At 42.7% G+C, this 20,827-nt stretch overlaps 1 protein-coding gene across 1 annotated transcript in view; it reads left to right on the forward strand.

Moving 5' to 3' along the window:
- The first annotated feature begins 5,764 nt into the window (after window positions 1-5,764).
- Window positions 5,765-20,827, forward strand: part of LOC308583798 (uncharacterized protein) — a 133,794-nt gene continuing 118,731 nt past the window's right edge. Inside the window, exon 1 of the mRNA XM_081188138.1 lies at window positions 5,765-6,874. Within this exon, the coding sequence (XP_081044264.1) occupies window positions 5,799-6,874 (1,076 nt within the window). The 5' untranslated portion in view covers window positions 5,765-5,798. The remainder of the gene's footprint in view (window positions 6,875-20,827) is intronic.

Here is a 20,827-nt window from a genome sequence, read left to right on the forward strand (position 1 = left end):
AGGGAACCAGCTCTCTCTGTTATGCTACCTGTGCTTATGCCTACAAGAAAAGCTTTTGCATTCAGAAGCAGTAGAAAAGCAAGCCCTTATCCTCACACCCAAGCTCAGACTTTGAGTATATGTACTGTGACTGCCACCTCAGCAGTATTGCAGAGACCAGATATTTACTGATAACCTACATAGACACTTCACTTAACATTTTGGCACAACCACCATGGATTTCAACCTGAATAGCAGGAAGACTTGTCCCCAGATCTGCTTGTCAGTGTGCCAAAAATGTCCTCACGCTTTCCCCATAATAAAGAATTGAACGACAAAAGAACAAAACTAAATAACCTTTCCTACATGGTCTCAGAGTCTGGCAGCCATTCGCATCAAGGAACAACCCCCAAATTCCAACTGCAGTTAAGAATACTGACAAAACTCTTCCTCTGTGCACCTCTCAGGTAGGCACCATGGTCATTATAAGTTCTGGCACCTATTTTTCTAGAAAAATTGCACTTTGAGGGGTTTCCCCCCCCTTAAAAATATAAAGCGGTATGGAAATTAATAAATTAATAATGTGCTGCTTAAAGGATACATAGGCTCTCATCAACCACAAACTGTCTGGTGGGATTCCAAGTGCTTTCTTCCTCACAAATATCCAGGTGACGAAAGCATTGGGTCCATTAATACCTCCTCTTCAGTAGGCATCTTTTGTGAGGCCCATTGCACACTATGCATAACAAACAAGTGCACTGATTGGCAAACATTCTATCAGGAAAAAGCTCTTCCCACGTTCAAAGCACAGCTTTGGCAATTCGGTTCTCTTGGGAATTTTCCCAAGTCTTGAAATCTGTAATTGTGGCTGCTTCTGTCCCCGGGATACTAGCCAATCTGTATTAGGACATTAGTTTCATCTGCATACTATCTTCAAAGGGAAAATGTTACACTTTTGGACTGACATCCAACACTAAATGTTTATGAAATTTCTCCTGGAGTACAACTAGTCCTGGTGACTAATTGCAGTGAGCTTGCTGATGCAGTGCATAGACGTACCTCAAGGCGGGCAAAATCAGCCCTCTTCCATCCCTAGCGTGAAGTGATTTTGTCCAGATTTCAAGCAAATTTTTCATTTCCTTCCTCTGCAACAGCTAGCATTCCATGCCCACTAAGCATGTTCAGTCTTCACCAGGTCAGCTTTTGGGAAGTTTCCACCCCTCCTCCTCATTTTTTATTCTAAATATATTATGCCCTTCTGCAGACTTCTGAGTCCTCCCTCACAAGCATACTGGAACTTCCCTGTTGTGTGTGTGTGGGCCTATTTTGGCAAAATAAAGAAGCCTTTCGGAGAATTGGGAGTACTCTATACATGACTAAGCTTTAATGTTCTTGGGAAGCTTGTAACTCGTTCATCAGTTCAGGTGCACATTAAAATATAAATTATTTGCTTTGACAACATATCACAATGATATGTGTAGGTGTTCAGATGGTGGAACATCACATGAAAGTTAAGGCAATCTGTCCTTTCCATACTATGATGCAACAAGATGGGGAGGAGAAAGCAATGGTGCTTGCTTATATGAACTGGGGCAGAAGGAAATTAACGCAAATGATTTGCCTTGGAATGGGTGCTGAATAGCGCAGCAAAACAGGGAGAGAAGCCATTATGGCCATTGCAGGGGCAGTCTGGGTGGATCCTTCTCGCACGCAGCATAGATGTCTTGCTTTGGGCAGGATTGTTTTAAGTCTATTAACATTCCTTGGAGCCTTCATTAGCAATGATGGGCTTTGCATTGCATTCTAGTTACATAACTGCAGCCCATTCCCCTTCTGGTTCATGGCTCATGCCATGAGTAATAGGTGTGTTCTTTGGCCATTCAGTGATGCAGCATTAAATGGAGGCAAAACTTCTGCTATCTGAGATAATGGCCTTTGGAAAACACACACACACAAACACACACACGCTCAGGCTGTACACTACCATCTGGATCTCTGCAAGCTACAAATAAGTTGGGGAAAGATTTGAAATGTTTTGTTTTACAAATGGCCTGGCCCAGCTTCTCATCTGAACAGCTGAATTCTAGGATAGTTAGCAAGTTAGCATTTTCTTTAGGCAGATATTTAGACCTAGATTATCGTGACCAAAGAAACTTTGTTGGCCGGAACATCCTGGCTCTTTTCTGTTTTCTGGGTAAAAGCTCAAAATAATCAGTTCCGTTCATCTCATCACATTGAGATAGTTGAAGTGTTTTGAGTTTGGCTTTCTGATTATATTCCCAGACATTTTTCAATCTCCAAGTACAGACACAGATTTTATACCAAGCCATAAACATTGTATGTCTGTATTTTATCATCTGTCCTTTTTTTGCTGAAAAACCTCATCACTCACACTGGCCCTCATTTGTAAATTCTTCACAATCCGTACCTGAAATCATCGTTTGCCTACTTAAAGGATTTTTCTTTACCGTTCCCCAGGAATGCCAAACTGATTTGTTTTGCAAACCCTATAAAAACCTTGTGCGATAAAATTTGTTGCAATAAGTCATGTATACAGAAGATGAAATTGGATGCTAGGACTGGTGGGGGGGGGGCTTTATAAGACATCCTTTTCAGTATAGCAAAGCTGAGGAAACCTTTCTTAGCCCAAAGACCACATCCCCTTCTGGGCAACCAACCAGAGTCCTGCAGATGTCTCTTCCTGTCTCTTGCAACTCTTCCCAGACCACACTGCCCACTGGTCTTTCTTCACATCCTCCTTGACTGATTTTGCCTGGCTAAAATATGTCCCTGGTCTTTGATAGTGACATTTGCTTGCCTGGAGAGAGTGTGGGTAGAAATTTTCCTGTACTGTACAACATACCTCCAACATTTCTCAATCTGTTGGCTGCCCTACATCCTCCAACTGCCTCCTGACACCCACACAAGATGTTTGCTGCCTTCCCCCAAAGTTGTTTGCAACCTTTCTCTTTGGATCCAAGACCCTCAGCGCAAAAACAAAGACTTGTTTAGATGATTTCCACAAATTAACCTCCTTTCGTTTAAGTGTTTTGCTGACTGGAGAATCTCCGCAGGCCTGTGCAACTGTGGTCAACAGCCACTTGACTCAGCCATCTCCCAAGTCCTTTTCCAAAAGCTATTGAAGGCTTGTTTATTTGCCAGATGCTCTCAGGGAATCAGCTGTGGGTTTTCCATTTCATACATTATCTCTTTCCTTTCTTCTTTGTAACATTTGTTTTAATGTTTGTATGTGAGGTTGCTTTTTACTGCCTTATGTAAGCACATTTTTATTATACTATGCAGGCCATAAATTGCATTTTATGGCATTATGTAAAGTTCCAACTGTTGGAGTGGCCAATATGGAAATTAAATTATTTTCTGCATAAATTAGTCTAGCTCTAAAATGCCAAATCCCCTGCCTCCCAGCACCACATTTTAAAAATGCACAGCTGCTCATTACAGGCAATGACCCAGGCAAGGCTCTTACGAGCTCAGGCAAACAACCAAATAAACAACTTCACGTAACCTAGAAGTTCTCTTACTACTAATTAACTTTTCATGTGATCTGCTTCAGCCTGTCCCTGGTGTTTGGCTAGACCAGAGCCCTCTCAAATGTAAGAGAAATTTGTCAGTATGGAGCCTCACAACAAGCCCCAACTGGTCAGACTTTATTCAGTGATGGATTAGAGGACAGAGTCCAAAGAGTCTGTAAGATCTTTCCATAAGAACATACTCTATATAGGACAAAGATGTCATCTTAGTGGTTTCATCCTCTGACCAACCACCTTCTGCCACCCATATCTCTTCATCCAACCACAGTCCTTGAAATGCAACTTCACCCAAAACATTCTCTGTGCAGAACCCTCCTTGTATCTTATCTGGAGTGGTTTTTCACTCTGTCAGTGTTAGGTTCTTACCAGTTTCTTTTATCAGGCCTTACGGATAATGGGTTTTACAGAATTTCTACCTCACCAGACTGGTGTATTCTGCAACATGCCATGGAAGCAAAAATAGGGCATTAGGGGGTGGGTTTAGTGACGCTTCCCCAATGCTACTACATTATTGCTGTCTGGAGGGGCTGTGGTACAACAAAAGCAGGATTAAAAAATAAACCAGAACATTTGTGACATTAATAGTTACAAGATTTCATGAGGAAGTTACGGGATATGTACTGATTGGAAATGAAGCAGTGTGGCTGCCCCCCAGCCTCTTCAGGCACAGACAGTATGGAAAGCAGGAATGTGTGTGATTGTCCCAATACCATTATGAGCCCAAATCATCAGAAATGCAAAATAAAAAAGACTTCCAGAGGAGTCCTTTGTTGCAATGACCTGCCATATTCCGGTTTCTTTCTCTAGAGAGCTCAGGAACATCAACATGCCACATGCAAAGATATATGGCAAAGATATATATGGTAGCAGGGCAGCGGCGCGCGCCTAGCGGCGCGCGCAGTTTGATCCATCTTTTAGATTTAGGGGCACTAGTCTCAAACGTTTGTTGGGGGAGACCTAGGTTTTTTTTGTGAGGGGAGTTATTTGTCCTGTCTTCACGCTTTTTATGATGGAGGACCGCTGTAGCCACCCCAACGACGTTCTCAAGATGGAGGGGGAGGGAACAGCTGCAGTCGCCTGCGGTTCTTGCGCAATGTTTGCCATCTTGCCAAAGGTTGCAGGCAGCTTTACCTGCAGCAATTGCATGTTGATTGCACTCTTAAAAGACAAAGTCCAGCAACTGGAGGAACGTGTAGCTACGCTCCAAAGAATTAGAGATCTGGAGCTCTTCTTGGAAGCAACAGAGCACACCGTCTCCACCAAGGAGGAGACAGGGGACTCCCCTGAGAAGGAGGCTAGTTCATCAACACAGCAGCCAGATATATGGAGAAACGTGACTCAAAGAAGTAGGAGGCCCAGGGTTCGTTCTGATTGTTTAGAAATACACAATCGCTTTGAGGTCCTCTCCCCTAGCATGGAAGACGAAGAGCAGACTCCATTTGAGGATCTCTCCCTCATTTCAGTCGATCAGGTATATGAAGACGAGCAGCAAAGTCAGTCCTCAGGGAATGTGCAGGCGACCTTGGAATGGACAGCTCATGGAAGAACCCCGACCAAACCTAAGAGGAGGCGTGTAGTGGTGATAGGGGATTCCCTACTGAGGGGAACAGAAGCAGTGATCTGTGGGCCTGACAAGATGTCTCGGGAAGTGTGCTGTCTCCCCGGGGCTAAGATCCAAGATGTAACTGAACGACTGCAAGGAATCATAAAACCCACTGACAAATACCCCTTCCTCTTGGTTCATGTGGGAACCAATGACACTGCAAGCAATAGCCTCCAGAAGATCAAAAGAGACTACGAGGCTCTGGGCAGGAAATTGAAGCAATTAAATGCACAAATTGTCATCTCATCTGTCCTCCCAGTTGAACGACGTGGCCCAGGGAGAGAGGGAAAAATAGTGGAAGTGAACAGCTGGCTTCGCAAATGGTGTAAACAGGAACAGTTTGGATTCTTAGATCACGGACTGCAGTTTCTTGAAGATGGACTTCTGGCAAGCGATGGGCTGCACCTCACAACGGTTGGGAGAAATGTTTTTGCCAAAAATCTCAGAAACCTCATCAGGAGGGCTTTAAACTGACTAATGTGGGGGAGGGAGACAGTGCTCCTGAAGGTAGGAGTCTATCAATTGATGAAGATGATCATCCAAATGTCATAGACCAAATGGAGCAAACAGCACGCAGACCTAGTGGTGGGAGGAAAAAATCCTTAAATAAGAGACATGGGGGAAGGATTAATGGACTTCAATGTCTGTACACTAATGCGCAAAGCATGGGAAATAAACAAGATGAGCTTGAGCTCTTGGTACAGCAAACTAAATATGACATAATAGGCATCACTGAAACCTGGTGGGATAAGTCCCACGATTGGAATGTAATAATGGGGGGATACAATCTATTTCGGAGAAACAGACCAGACAAGAAAGGAGGAGGAGTGGCGTTATATGTCAGGGATGTGTATACCTGTGAAGAGATCCAAGATTTAGAACCTCAAAGCCAAAGTGAGAGCATTTGGGTCAAAATTAAGGGAGAGAAGAATAACAGAGACCTCATTGTGGGAGTTTACTATAGATCCCCAAGCCAAACGGAGGACATAGATGATGCCTTCCTGGAACAGATGGCCAAGCATGCAAAAGGAAGGGAGATAGTAGTAATGGGGGACTTCAATTACCCGGATATTTGTTGGATGTCAAACTCAGCCAAGAGCATAAGGTCAAACAGATTCCTCACTGGCCTTGCAGACAACTTCATTGTCCAGAAAGTGGGAGAAGCAACAAGAGGAACAGCCATTTTAGATCTGGTCCTAACCAATGTTGATGAGCTGGTTAGTGGGGTAGAAGTGGAAGGATCATTAGGCGCGAGTGATCATGCTCTTCTGAAGTTTACTATACAGCGGAAAGGAGCAGCCAAGCATACTAGGACTCAATTTCTTGACTTTAAGAAAGCCGACTTCATAAAACTTAGGGAAGTGCTGGGTGAGATCCCATGGACAGTAATACTAAAAGGAAAGGGAGTTCATGATGGCTGGGAGTTTGTTAAGAGGGAGATAGTAAAAGCACAACGTCAGGCAATACCAATGAGACGGAAACATGGAAGGTGCCTAAAGAAGCCAGGGTGGCTATCTAAAGAACTTTTAACTGAGTTAAGATTAAAAAAGGATGTGTACAAAAAATGGAAAAGGGGGGAAACCACCAAAGAGGAATTCAAACAAATAGCCAGCACGTGTAGACACAAAGTCAGAAAAGCTAAAGCACAGAATGAACTCAGGCTTGCTAGAGAGGTTAAAAGCAACAAAAAAGGCTTTTATGGGTATGTTCGTAGCAAAAGGAAGAACAAAGAAACAGTGGGGTCACTCAGAGGAGAAGATGGTGAAATGCAAACAGGGGACACAGAAAGGGCTGAACTCCTCAATGCCTTCTTTGCCTCAGTCTTCTCCGATAAAGAAAACAATGCCCGACCTGAAGAATTTGGAGCAAATGATTCAGCAGAGGAAACACAGCCCAGAATAACTAAGGAGATAGTACAAGAATACTTGGCTAGTTTAGATGTATTCAAGTCTCCAGGGCCAGATGAACTGCATCCAAGAGTATTAAAAGAACTGGCAAATGTGATCTCAGAACCACTGGCAGTCATCTTTGAGAATTCCTGGAGAACAGGCGAAGTCCCGGCAGACTGGAGTAGGGCAAATGTTGTCCCTATTTTCAAAAAGGGGAAAAGAGAGGACCCAAATAATTACCGCCCAGTCAGTCTGACATCAATACCAGGGAATATTCTGGAGCAGATCATTAAGAAAACAGTCTGTGAGCACCTAGAAAGGAATGCTGTGATCACCAATAGTCAGCATGGGTTTCTGAAAAATAAGTCATGTCAGACTAACCTGATCTCGTTTTTTGACAGAATTACAAGCCTGGTAGATGAAGGGAACTCAGTGGATATAGCCTACCTTGATTTCAGTAAGGCATTTGACAAGGTGCCCCATGATATTCTTGTAAAGAAGCTGGTAAAATGCGGTCTTGACTATGCTACCACTCAGTGGATTTGTAACTGGCTGACTGACCGAACCCAAAGGGTGCTCATCAATGGTTCCTCTTCATCCTGGAGAAGAGTGACTAGTGGGGTGCCACAGGGTTCTGTCTTGGGCCCGGTCTTATTCAACATCTTTATCAACGACTTGGATGATGGACTCAAGGGCATCCTGATCAAATTTGCAGATGACACCAAACTGGGAGGGGTGGCTAACACCCCAGAGGACAGGATCACACTTCAAAACGACCTTGACAGATTAGAAAACTGGGCCAAAACAAACAAGATGAATTTTAACAGGGAGAAATGTAAAGTATTGCACTTGGGCAAAAAAAATGAGAGGCACAAATACAAGATGGGTGACACCTGGCTTGAGAGCAGTACATGTGAAAAGGATCTAGGAGTCTTGGTTGACCACAAACTTGACATGAGCCAACAGTGTGACACGGCAGCTAAAAAAGCCAATGCAATTCTGGGCCTCATCAATAGGAGTATAGCATCTAGATCAAGGGACGTAATAGTGCCACTGTATTCTGCTCTGGTCAGACCTCACCTGGAGTACTGTATCCAGTTCTGGGCACCACAATTCAAGAAGGACACAGACAAACTGGAACGTGTCCAGAGGAGGGCAACCAAAATGGTCAAAGGCCTGGAAACGATGCCTTATGAGGAACGGCTAAGGGAGCTGGGCATGTTTAGCCTGGAGAAGAGGAGGTTAAGGGGTGATATGATAGCCATGTTCAAGTATATAAAAGGATGTCACATAGAGGAGGGAGAAAGGTTGTTTTCTGCTGCTCCAGAGAAGCGGACATGGAGCAATGGAGCCAAACTACAAGAAAGAAGATTTCACCTAAACATTAGGAAGAACTTCCTGACAGTAAGAGCTGTTCGACAGTGGAATTTGCTGCCAAGGAGTGTGGTGGAGTCTCCTTCTTTGGAGGTCTTAAGCAGAGGCTTGACAATCATATGTCAGGAGTGCTCTGATGGTGTTTCCTGCTTGGCAGGGGGTTGGACTCGATGGCCCTTGTGGTCTCTTCCAACTCTATGATTCTATGATTCTATGATTCTATAATCAAACATCAGCATTTTTGTTTAAATTCTATAGAGCCTTGACTTTGATTAGAAATGTGACCTTTCTTCCTCTGTGCTTCAGCCCGTCTCTATGTAGCATTCCAAGAATCCCCCACATATATTTTAATTTTTCACTCACTTTTACTCTAAATTCCCCACATTTCCACATCCGTTTGCATTTTTTAAAAAAATCCTTATGAAAATTCATTAGCATTTAAACGTGAATTTCTCCTCCTATGCACACCTTTTTGCAAAGCAATTTCCCCCAATGGTGTCCCCCCCACTAATCTGTGTGTTTTTATGCACACTTTACTCTAGTATATCCATTTTTGTACACATTATTTGGATGGAGAACTGTACTGCAAAATTCAGAGTGCACATTTTGAAGGATGGCATACTCATTCCACCTTTAAAGCAGATTTGAAGCACATTCTTCCCCTCAAAGAATTCTGGACACTGTTGTTCACCCCCTCACAGAGTCACAATCCCCAGCGAGTCTTAACAAACTATAGTGCTCATAACTCTTTGAGGGAAATAATGTGCTTTAAAGATATAGTATGTATGCAGCCTAGAACCCTCAAGCTCCACAACCTGGAGCCAGATGCAAAATGGCTCAAAGGGGTGGTGGTGTGCACTCATAATTAAAAAATAAAGTACCTCTAAGTGCAAGCTTAGCCCAAGCATTTGTGATTAGTACCAGAACCAAGCTCATAGGTCCTTTCACATTGAAAATTTCACTCCTAGTTTGTCCTCCACTCCGGATTCTTTTTCAGCAACCTAATTTGGTAATTGTGGTGGTGTGTTGGATTCCCTAACTGCTGCCATTCTTAGAAAACTGGAAGTCAGAAACCCCTTCTAAACTACTGCAAGTCTTCCAGGAATCTACAACAAGCTCCTTACCTGCCAGTTACTCACTCCTAATGTTTAATGAAATCAATATAACATACCATTTTCTTGGAATAAGATCCCTCTGCCTAATGTTCATGTGGCTGTTTTTAAATGTTCCTTCCAGAAAGTCAAACTGCTTCTGTCTATCCAGAACTCCCAAAGAACGGGGCACACAATTTATTAGTTACCGAAATCAGGGCCAGATTAAGACCCCTAGAGTCCCTAAGCACTGAAAAGATTATGGTGCCCCCTCCCATGTAAATCAACATAAAGATTACTTTTAAAAAGCAAATTAGGCAACACCCACTATTTTATATATACATATACCTATATATGAATCAAGTATGTATAACTCAGAAGAATACATCTATAACAAAACATAGGTTTATTGGAACACCAGACAGGATCTGATTTCCTTGCATTATTTTGACCTCTGTTAGTAGGACACCTCAGCCCAGCCCCATTTTGGTGGGGAAATGTAATAAAAAGAGAACAAAAAACATGGGGGAGTGTGTGTAGTGGAGCATAAGGAAAACTAACCAAGTTATGCTTTTTCCAGATGTGTATGATGCTTTGTTTCGGAAATGTCAAATGTCAAATTCTTTCTTTTTTGGCCCTCTCCAGTGTGGGAGAAATGCACTCACTGGAACAATAAATTAGACCAATGGCTAAAACCACTAATCCTTTTCATTATGGTATAATAAAGTAATAGCACGTTGTGGACTTGTCACACAGAGAAAGCCTTCCCAATAATTAGTATGGGAGTCTGTTGAATTTTATGAATTTACAAAGAATTTTTCATGGTCCCACCCAGTCAGCCAGACATGGTGTCTGCAAAGCAGGAGACATTGCGTACACACTTGGATGCAGAATCCAATGCCACCAACTAGAAATACATGGCCATAGGGAACCTATGGAGTCTGGTCAAACCAGTGATTCAACCCAAAGGTGGATCTTAGCCCACCTGAGCATGGATGCAAAACCCCACAAAAGCTCACCTCATGAAGTGCCTCAGAAGCTGTGATCACTCAGAGTTACTTGCATAACATAGCTGTGGAGATAGATGATAGATAGATAGATAGATAGATAGATAGATAGTTTATTACGGCCGTAGGCCAATATTCAATACATCATACAGCAACACAGGTATAACAAGATAAAATTAATAAATTAAATTACGTTTAAATCAAGTACATCTCAGACCGTAATTTCTAAATTCCATTAAAATAAGAACAGTATAGCGCTTAAAATATCAAATTATCAGTATAAATCAATATTATTTAGGCAATATCAATAATCATAGAGTAATCCATTTTTCCTTTTATAGGCTAATACTGTTATCAGAAATCTGGCAACAGAAAGGGACCTACTCGGATCAGAATCTTGCAATAAATGAATTAGCTGTGTTTCCAAGGAGTCACCTGAGATTTCCAATAATAAAGGGGACAAAAATCTGATCCGAGAAACTGAATGTAGTGAACAACAGAATAGTATATGTTGTAAAGATTCTATAGATCTGTTATCACATACACACACCGCTGAGATCCGACCATTGGAAAATCTATTATTCAAGACATTGGAGGGAAAGGCATTAAATCTTGCCTTAATAAAGGCATATCTGTGGGCCGCTACAGACAAAGAGGTCAAATAAGATGGTATCTGCTGTTGTGAGGGCACTATGCCAAGATTTAATGGTGAGCAAGTGCCACTACCCGAAATGGTGTTTTGTTGTAGGTCAATCTCCTCAAGTTTTTGAGTGAGGTTTTTTTTTGCTGTGGCTAGGTCCAATTCCAATAATTCTGATGGAGACAATCCATAGGTCACTACTTTAGAATGGATCTCTTTTGCCCCTAGGACGGGAAAATTATCTCTCCAAAGGCGTTGGATCAAATACAGATTCGGGAGCCTATGCCTTAAGGACAACCAGTAACAAAGGCTGCGTCTCCAAAGAGTATTTTCTAAAGATGTAGTTTTTAATTCTAAGCGAATAGCTGCGTTACTAACGCACTGAGGAAGTTTTAGCAGTCGTCTTAGAAATTGATTTTGAATTACCTCCAAGGGCATCAAGTTTACTGCGGTCCCCCATAAAGGAACAGCATATGCCAATGTTGCAATTACTTTAGCTTTGAATACTTTCAGGGCAGATGGAACATGAAGAGCCCCGTCCGAAAAGAAAAAGCGCAAAAGCGCAAAGGATAGGGCCTTGGCCTTGTTTAAAATATGTACAATATGGGCCTTCCAACCCAGATTATATTGGAGAAAGACTCCCAGGTATTGAAATTTATAGACCTGTTCAATAGGTTTTCCATCTAATTGCCACTTATAGGATTTCCGACTTTTTGAGAAGATTAGTACTTTTGATTTAGATTGATTTATAGTGAGGGAATTTGTTTTACAATATGAAACAAAGAATTTTAATGCTCTCCTGAGGCCAATTCTTGAGAAGGATAAAATCACAGCATCATCAGCATAGAGTAATAGTGGGCAACGATAGTTTGTGAGGCGGGGGGCATGGGTGATTTCCTCAGATTCAGCCAATGGTATCCTCATGTCACTAATGAATAAATTGAAAAGAAAAGGAGCTAGGATACATCCTTGCCGGACTCCTCTGTTGATGGGCACAGAGTTTGTGAGATCGCCGGCTGGGGTTATTCTCACCCTAGCAGCCGACCCCTCATGCAGCTGGATTATTAACCATAAAAGTCTTCTATCAATTCCCCATCGGGTCAACTTTTCCCAGAGCAACCTTCTGGGGACGCTGTCAAATGCAGCCTTAAGGTCGATAAAAGCCGCACAAAGTTGGCCCCTGTTTGAAGAGGAGTATTTCCAGGCTAGATGGTGCAAGACTAAAACATGGTCCATAGTTGACTGGTTCGGTCTGAATCCTGCTTGCTCGGGGCCTATCAGTTCCTTTTCTTCAGCCCATTGGGTAAGTCTATTCAGCAGAAAACGTGCGTATATCTTTCCAACTATTGACAGTAAACTAATATTCCTATAATTCTTCGGATCGTCTGGGGAGCCTTTTTTATATATTGGAATTATAATAGCGTCCTTCCATATTTTTGGCACCCTTCCAGTTGTATTAATAGCATCGAAAGTAACAGCCAGGATTTTTGCCCACCAGTCGGAATGTAGTTTTATGGCTTCCGCCGGAACCAAATCTGGCCCAGGGGCTTTGCCGATTTTAAGTTTAGGGATTAAATTCAAGATTTCATCAGGGTCAGTAGGAGGCCAGATGGGGAGATGGTCAAATACATCATCAAGAACGTTGGTATTGGAATCTGGTGACGCAAAATATTTCCTTAAAAAGGATTCCCAGACCGGGGCAGGAATTATTGTTAAGGGATATCTCCTTGATCTTCTATTAACCAGTTGCCAAAATTTCCGTGAGCTACATGAACTAGAGGCGACTATTAGCGCCTGCCAGCGATTATGTTGCCACTCTTGCTTAGCCATTCTCTGGGCTTGCTTATATGCTGTTTTTGCTTGCTGGTAATTCCTAGGTAATACTAAGGCACCAGAAGATTTATATTCATTGTAAATGGCACAGAGATGTCGTCTAGCTTGTTTGCATTTTAAATTAAACCAGGGGGCACCGGTCTTAAAATGGGCCCGATTTACTTGGATGGCTGGTACTGCAAAAAAGGACATAAGATCTTCTATAAGCAGAGAGAATGAATTAATAATTCTTTCATGCCCATACAGATCTAAATCTAAAACAACATGAGTTTGAATTTTCTCTTGTTGGAAGAATTCCATATATTTTTGGGCTTGAGTTACTGACCATTTTATTCCTCTCACTTGTTCTGCAGTATTTATTCCCATATTTATGGGGTGTCTAGGCTTAATAGACTGCCAGTCTAGGGAAAGCTTGGCACTCAAGGGGAGATGGTCACTCATTTGGACATTTTCTATTTTAAAATAAGAAAAATTTGGGAATAAATCTCTGGAAACAATAAAATAATCGAGAACACTATTTGTAAGTGTGCTCAAATGAGTAAACTCACCCGGAATATCCGGGGGACAATTTCCGTTTAAAATTATCAAATTCAAACGTAAAATCAGCTGATAAAGAAAGGTTCCCGCTTCGTTAACCCTATTATCTTTCGATTTTCTCTGTATACGGGGGGGAGAAATCCAAGTTCTGGTGATCAGGTATGACCCACCATTTGGCCTTGCCTAGCGCTTCCCAGTTTGCAGCTGTACAAGCATTAAAATCACCTCCCATGACTGCAGAGATATTTGGGAACTTAGTATAACAGAAAACTAGGTGTTCTTCAAGTGTTTCCCATTTGGAATGGAGGTCCCCTACCTGCCCCCCGGGGGGGAAATAAACATTTGTTACCAGTAATTCAAATTTCCCTCCTGAAATCAGTCCTGTAATCGCGTAAGGAGAGGAAGATTTAACAAGTGTAAGTTTTGCTTGCAATTTGAGGGAAATGGCTATTACCAAACCTCCCCTAGGGCGTCCACCTTTAAGAGAGGGGCTAGCTGGAAGCAAAATGGTATCGTATCCATTTATGTCAATCGCCTCCTCTTCCCAAGTTTCTTGTAGGAGAATTACTTGAAATAAATTAACAAATTTTAAGAAGTCTGGATTAGATTTCTTCCCCCTCCATCCCGCAATATTCCAGCATAAAAATGACATCAAGGAGTGGTTGGGTTGGTCGTTAGGTAGTCAAATCATGTGGGAATGGGATTCTAACTTTGGGGGAATTTCAGCTTCAAAAAAATCAGTAATTTTCCTTTGAGAAGGTGGCAATCGTGCTATACATCCCAACTGTTTGAATTTATTGGGGTGGTTTGGCTGTAAAGTCGTGCCACTCGTCTTGCTAAAGGCAGATGTTTGGCCTAAGATAGTCGACTTTCCAGAGCCAGATGGTAGAATTAGGGGGGTATTACTTAGAGAGAGCGAAATTAAGTCAACAGGTATCGTGCCACTAGTTGAGTGATCATTAGTTGTTTGAATAATTTTGTTAATACGACCTGTCGGGTCTTCAACCAGATCATTCTTCGGGGGTAAAAATAAAATGGAGTCGTCTCTCATTTGTTGGTCTGGTTCAGTTGGTTCTGTTACCGGTTCGATGGTATCTATGGATTTATTCAACTTGCACACATTAGAAGAGAGTGGGTTAATAAAATTACAAGTAAGTGGACCCATATGGGACACTTTACATGGAGAACCTAATTCAGATTCGTTAAGTTCCCTCATTTTGTCCCAGGCAGATGTTGTAATCATATTTGCCTTAGAGATGGGGTGCATAATAGATGGGTCTGGTGATGGGGTTTCCGCCTCCAGAGTATGGAGGAGTGGATTCATCTCCGCAACAACCAGTTGGCTGGTAGGGGTGGGTGCCTTCCCAACCCACAGGTCCAGTTCTTGGTGGTATAAGCGTGGGACAGAATCTGAACCATAGTCTCTATCAAGCATATTTTGTTTAGGTAATCTCAGCTGTTCCTCCGTCACTTTTGTCAGGCAGAAATAAAGGGAATCAATTTTATGGAGTATTTCTTTCTGAACTTCTTGCGGGAGAATGCTATAAGAGTGGAGTAAGTTATTATCAAGGCTATCGAGGTCAATTCCCTGATTCTCCGCATACCTGGGCCCAAGGAAGTCACTCAGGTGCCTGATTCTCCGCATACCTGGGCCCAAGGAAGCCATAGCGATGTGCCCGGGGCGGGGCGAGCCGCCCATAGGAGCGAGGTGAGCCACCCATAGGGGCAGAACGTACCATGGGGCATCCGGAGTCTGCCTGCCTCCTCCCACTCGGCCACTCTACAGCTGGGGGAGAGGCAGGGGGTGGACTGTTTGGGCAGCGCGGAGCCTGCGCGCGCCCTAGCCACCGCATCTCTCCCAGGAGAGACACATGGTTCGGGCATGCTGCAGGCCCCGTGGTGAGTGCTGCCCGGCATTTTGTCACCCCCCTCAGTGGTGACACGCAGGGCTGCCCCGCACTCCCCTTCCTCCGCCCCTGGCATAACATAGCAAATATATTTCAAGCACTCACCAAGCCCCACAGGTATGCAACTCTCAAGGCATAAGTCCGAAGGAGGCACTCTTTTACCTGGTAGGTGAGCACAAGTTGGCTGGGTCTTCAAGAGGTATTATGTTACAAGTATGTGGACCTGGTCTCATGCAGCCAGCACTTGTGTATGTTCATATTCATACTGTTGAGAAGTTTAATATAAAGTGTGTGTGCAGTGCACATGTGGAGTTCTGGGGAGTGCTGGGTAAGTGCTGTCTTGTTGGAGCTAGAAGATCTAACTAACCTTTTAATCTAATGGTTTTTGATACCTTTTTGCCAAGGCATACTAGTGGAGAAGGGAGGGCGCTGTGAACTGAGTGATTACTACAATTTCCATAGTTCCTTCTGGAATTTCCTGCCTAATCCTCACCTCACCCATCTTAGTGAAAAATGGCTAAAGCTGGCCATCCTGTTTGCTGAATAAAAGGGTGAGCATTATCTGAACCTGTCTGCTGCTGTTGTTGTTTAGTTGTGTCCAACTCTTTGTGACCCCATGGACTTGAGCACGCCAGGCACTCCTGTCTTCGGCTGCCTTCCGCAGTTTGGTCAAACTCATGTTGGTAGCTTCAAGAACACTGTCCAACTATCTCGTCCCCTTCTCCTCGTGCCCTCAATCTTTCCCAACATCAGGGCCTTTTCCAGGGAGTCTTCTCTTCTCATGAGGTGGCCAAAGTATTGCAGCCCCAGCTTCAGGATCTGTCCTTCCAGTGAGCACTCAGGGCTGATTTCCTTAAGAATGGATAGGTTTGATCTTCTTGCAGTCCATGGGACTCCCAAGAGTCTCCTCCAGCACCATAATTCAAAAGCATCAATTCCTGTCTGGTATCTGCCTTCAAATCACCTTACCATTGTGTGATGGATCCCAACAGAGGAGCTGAGTATTCTGAACTTATTAAGTAAATTTGCATGTGTTAATCTTTAGGTTGGATAGGGCTGCCATGTGTCTGGATTTTTCTGGATATTACCGGGATTTCAAAGGAGGACTTGACATCTGGGGAAATTTCTGGAAAGCAGCATGCAACACTAGATTGCGCTGGAGGGCAAAAAAACAAAAACAAAAAATCTTTCCGATTTTACATAGCTCCCCCCCCCTTGTTATAACAATTTACCTTCTGACTTATTTTTTTCCTCTGTGTGTAAATCTACCTCTGGTCTACACAGGCTGTAGAGTGAGTTGGTGGCATTTTGAAAAATGATGGCAAAACTAATTGGGAAGCTCAGAAATCAAGAGACAAGAACTATAAAAAAAAAACAGTGGGAAAAGTTTATAATTTATTTACAAGACCATTTCAAGCAGGCCAGAACATTGGCAGGATTTTAACCACACTTGTAAAGTAATGGAAAGTATGGAAAGGGGGACTTCCGGAGGCGGCGCGAAACACGCAATGGCGGTCCTCTTCAGTCTCTGAAGAGGGGCTCCGCAGAAAAGGATCGTTCGCTACAGCACAGCGACGATCCATTAAGAAAAACCACGGGCAGAGTGAGCTCGTGGCCGTGGGACTCAGCGGGCACCTGGAGCGACCCCCAAAACGAAGAAGGGACCCCGTAAGGGGTTCCGGAAGCGCGGAGGGGAAGCGGTGCTGAGAGTACATCGCTCTTTCTGCGGGAGCGAAGCCGCGCGGCTGCTGCTGATGAGCGCCGACCTTTCTTCCTTGAACACTGGACCCCAAATTACCTACTCGTGAGTAAGACGCATTTTATTTCGGAATTACAAATTGCAAATTTGGCTGAAAGCGGGAGACGAGAAAAAGGAAGTCCGTCTCCCGGCAGCGCTTACAGATCAAAGGCAAAGGAACTGACAAGCTGGAAGCAACAGAGAGGGATTATAAAAAGGGAAGCGTGCGATTGATGGAGCTGGCAACTGAAAGGAAAGGCAAGCTTTTTTTCTTCTTTGGGTTTCTGTGTTAATGCAATTTGGGAACCTTCTCCTTTTGTGGACTTTAAAAAATCTTAAAACCCAACCCGGGGCTGGCAGGGGAAAAGGGTTGCTTTTGCAGATACAATCTATAAAGCTGAGATAGACACATGGAGGCACTATTGGAAGATACAATTTAAGCAACTGTATCTTGCATCTCCAGATGGGACTTTGTGGCAATTTTGAAAGGGCTCTGCAAGTGGAAAAGGCTTTAAGGACTATTATTAATTTACTGAGCTGCAGGAACTTTAATGGCGACTAAAACTTCCTTCCTTTCTTTATGAACTGTAACAACACTCCCTCTAGTGGAGCTTTGGATTTACAAATTCCTGGGAACTAACTTTGTTTTGACTCTCTGCTGTTTTGTTATCTACTTTGAGGACTGTCTTTCCCATGGAAATTTTGACAGCTTGACCTTGACTCACAGACAGCTGTGGTATGAGTGGCCATCCGAAAACAAGATCTGCAGTGAAAGCAGGGAAAGGCCAACTTGTACAAACAACTCTGACCTCTCAGTCTCGCAGATCTTCAGTTCCTGCTGTTTTACAGGGAGCTATACCCCCAACAACAGCTCCACTACAGGAAGCTGAACCGCCAACAACTGAGGATATGGCTGCAGGGGGATCTGGTACCCTTCTAGATGAAATGCTACAGCAATTTGCAATTCTAAACAAGAAGGTTGACGACCAAACAGCAAAGATTGACTTAGCCACATCCTCAATTACCAAACTAACTGAACAAGTGGCTCAGCATTCACAAGCAATCGGGGATTTAAAAGACGCCACTTCTGAGAACCGGAAATTGGCCGAGGCTGCAAATGAGAAAGCTGATCAAGCAATTCAGAAAGTGGATGAACTGAAAGGAGAGGTAAGGCCACTACACAAGCACATCAGTGACCAGCAGACTTATCTGTCTTTGGCGGAATTGAGAAATCGAGAAAATAATTTAAGATTACGCTCTATCCCAGAGCTGGAGAAAGAGGATTTGACCGGCTATTTGACAACAGAATTCTCTAAATTCTGGGATATAAAGGAAGATAAAGATTTCAAAATAACAACTGCGTTTAGATTGGGAAGAGTCGCCAGGAAGGACAGTCCCAGAGATTGTCTGATTATCCTAAGGACCAAACAGGAGAGAGACAAAATACTAGACCTCCATTTTAATAAATCACTGGAGATCCAGGACAGAAGAGCGGAAATTTACAAGGATATCCCTAAACAATTATTGGATCTCAGAGCTAACTACGCTGATCTAGCTAGACTCCTGAGAAGCAACGGGATATCTTACAGGTGGGAGTTTCCACATGGCTTATCATTTAATTACAAAGGAAAGAAGGTTAAAATCAAAACGAAAGAGGACAGCCAGAAGTTCCTACACGACCACGGAGAGGACCTGCAGAAAGGAACAGCAGTACCTTGGCCCCTACCGCAACCTGGAAAAGAACCAACACCCTCGGACTCGGACAAAAAAGAAGACACCCCATAAAGAGTAACAACAGATTGATACAGGATGTCTCTGCAGCTATATAGTTGGAACATTAATGGCGCAAATTCCCCGGAAAAACGCAAAAGGATTTTCCACATTTTGAAAAAAGAACATTTGGATATAATTTGTTTGCAAGAAACTCATGTGACTAGGCTCCATAGGAAAGTGTTAATTAACAAAAGACTAGGCCAAGAATTTATCTCATCGGATAGAGTTAAAAAGAGAGGCGTGGTGATCTACGCAAAGGAGAACTTATCACCGAAATTTTTGTTTAAAGACGAAAAAGGAAGAATCATGGCAATTGAAATACAAACTCAAGGAGAAAAAGTTTTGATATTAGGAATTTATGCACCAAATGAGGGGAAATCAGAATTTTATAAGAAGCTACATGAGACGTTACTGGACTATCTGGACTACTCTAACATCATTATGATGGGAGATATGAATGGGGTGGTCTCTACTTATATGGATAAGTCACAGAACCAGAATTTAACCAAGGATGGCAGACTACCAAAAAACTTTTTTGAACTGACTGACAATATGGACTTGATTGATATATGGAGGACGAGAAACCCCTTAGGTAAAGAAGGAACTTTTTTCTCTGAGGCCCACCTGTCATGGACAAGGATCGACCAAATTTGGACAACTAGAGGGCTGGCACCTAAGATTATAAGAGTGGAAATCTGCCCAAAGACCTGCTCCGACCATAATGCTTTGAAAATGGAAGTGAGATTCACCCCAGCCGGTTCCTTCAGATGGAAAATGAATGACAACCTGTTAAGAGACCGAGAGATTGTAAAAAAGGCCCAAAAAGCTTTAAAGGATTATTTTGAAATCAACTTGAACACCTCGGTGGAAAAAAGAACAATCTGGGACGCAAGCAAAGCTGTAATGAGAGGGTTTCTGATACAACAGAATATGATCAAGAAAAAACTCTGGAATGGAAAAAAGGATAAGATATTAGAGAAGATAAGAGATGGAGAGAAAAAGTTAAGATTGAATCCAAAATCAAAAGAGACTTTAAGAGAAATTAAATTCCACCAGTCACAATATACGAAACTGATAAACCAAGAAGTGGAATGGAAAATTAAACAAATGAAACAAAGATCTTTTGAATCGGCGAACAAATGTGGGAAACTGCTTGCTTGGCAGTTGAAAAAGAGACAAAAATTAAACTATGTCACTAACCTAGAAGTTGAAGGGAAAAACATTCAGAAACCGGGAGAAATTAGAAAGTGTTTCCAGAAATACTTCCAAAAATTATATACTCAAGGGCCTGAGGAATTGACTGAGATAGATCAATTTTTGAAAGACAATGGTTTACCAGAACTATCTCAGGAGAAGAGATCAATCTTGAATCACAAAATAACACAACAGGAAATTGAGGATGCCATTCAGAATATGCAGCTAGGCAAATCCCCAGGCCCTGATGGACTTACCTCCAAGTATTATAGGACGTTAAAAGACTACTTGATACAACCATTAATGGAGGTTTGTAACCAGATTATGGGGGGAGGGAGGGCACCAGAAACGTGGAAAGAAGCATTCATCACATTGATACCCAAAGTGGAAACTGAAAAGACTCAACTTAAGAACTACCGTCCCATCTCACTCCTAAATGTGGATTACAAAATATTTGCAGACATTTTGGCAAATAGATTTTAAAAAGTATTAAATGAAGTAATTCATAAAGACCAAGCAGGCTTTCTTCCAGGCAGGCATTTGTTTGACAATACCAGGAACATTATTGATATTCTGGAACTTTTACAAACAAATATTAACACTAAAGCAGTGTTAATATTCATCGATGCAGAGAAGGCCTTTGATAACATTTCTTGGAAGTTTATGAAGAAAAACTTGGAAGGGATGGGTGTGGGACGGGGGTTTGAAAAT

This window comes from Podarcis bocagei (genome assembly GCF_964188305.1).
Source record: "Podarcis bocagei genome assembly, chromosome: 3".
NCBI lineage: Eukaryota > Metazoa > Chordata > Lepidosauria > Squamata > Lacertidae > Podarcis > Podarcis bocagei.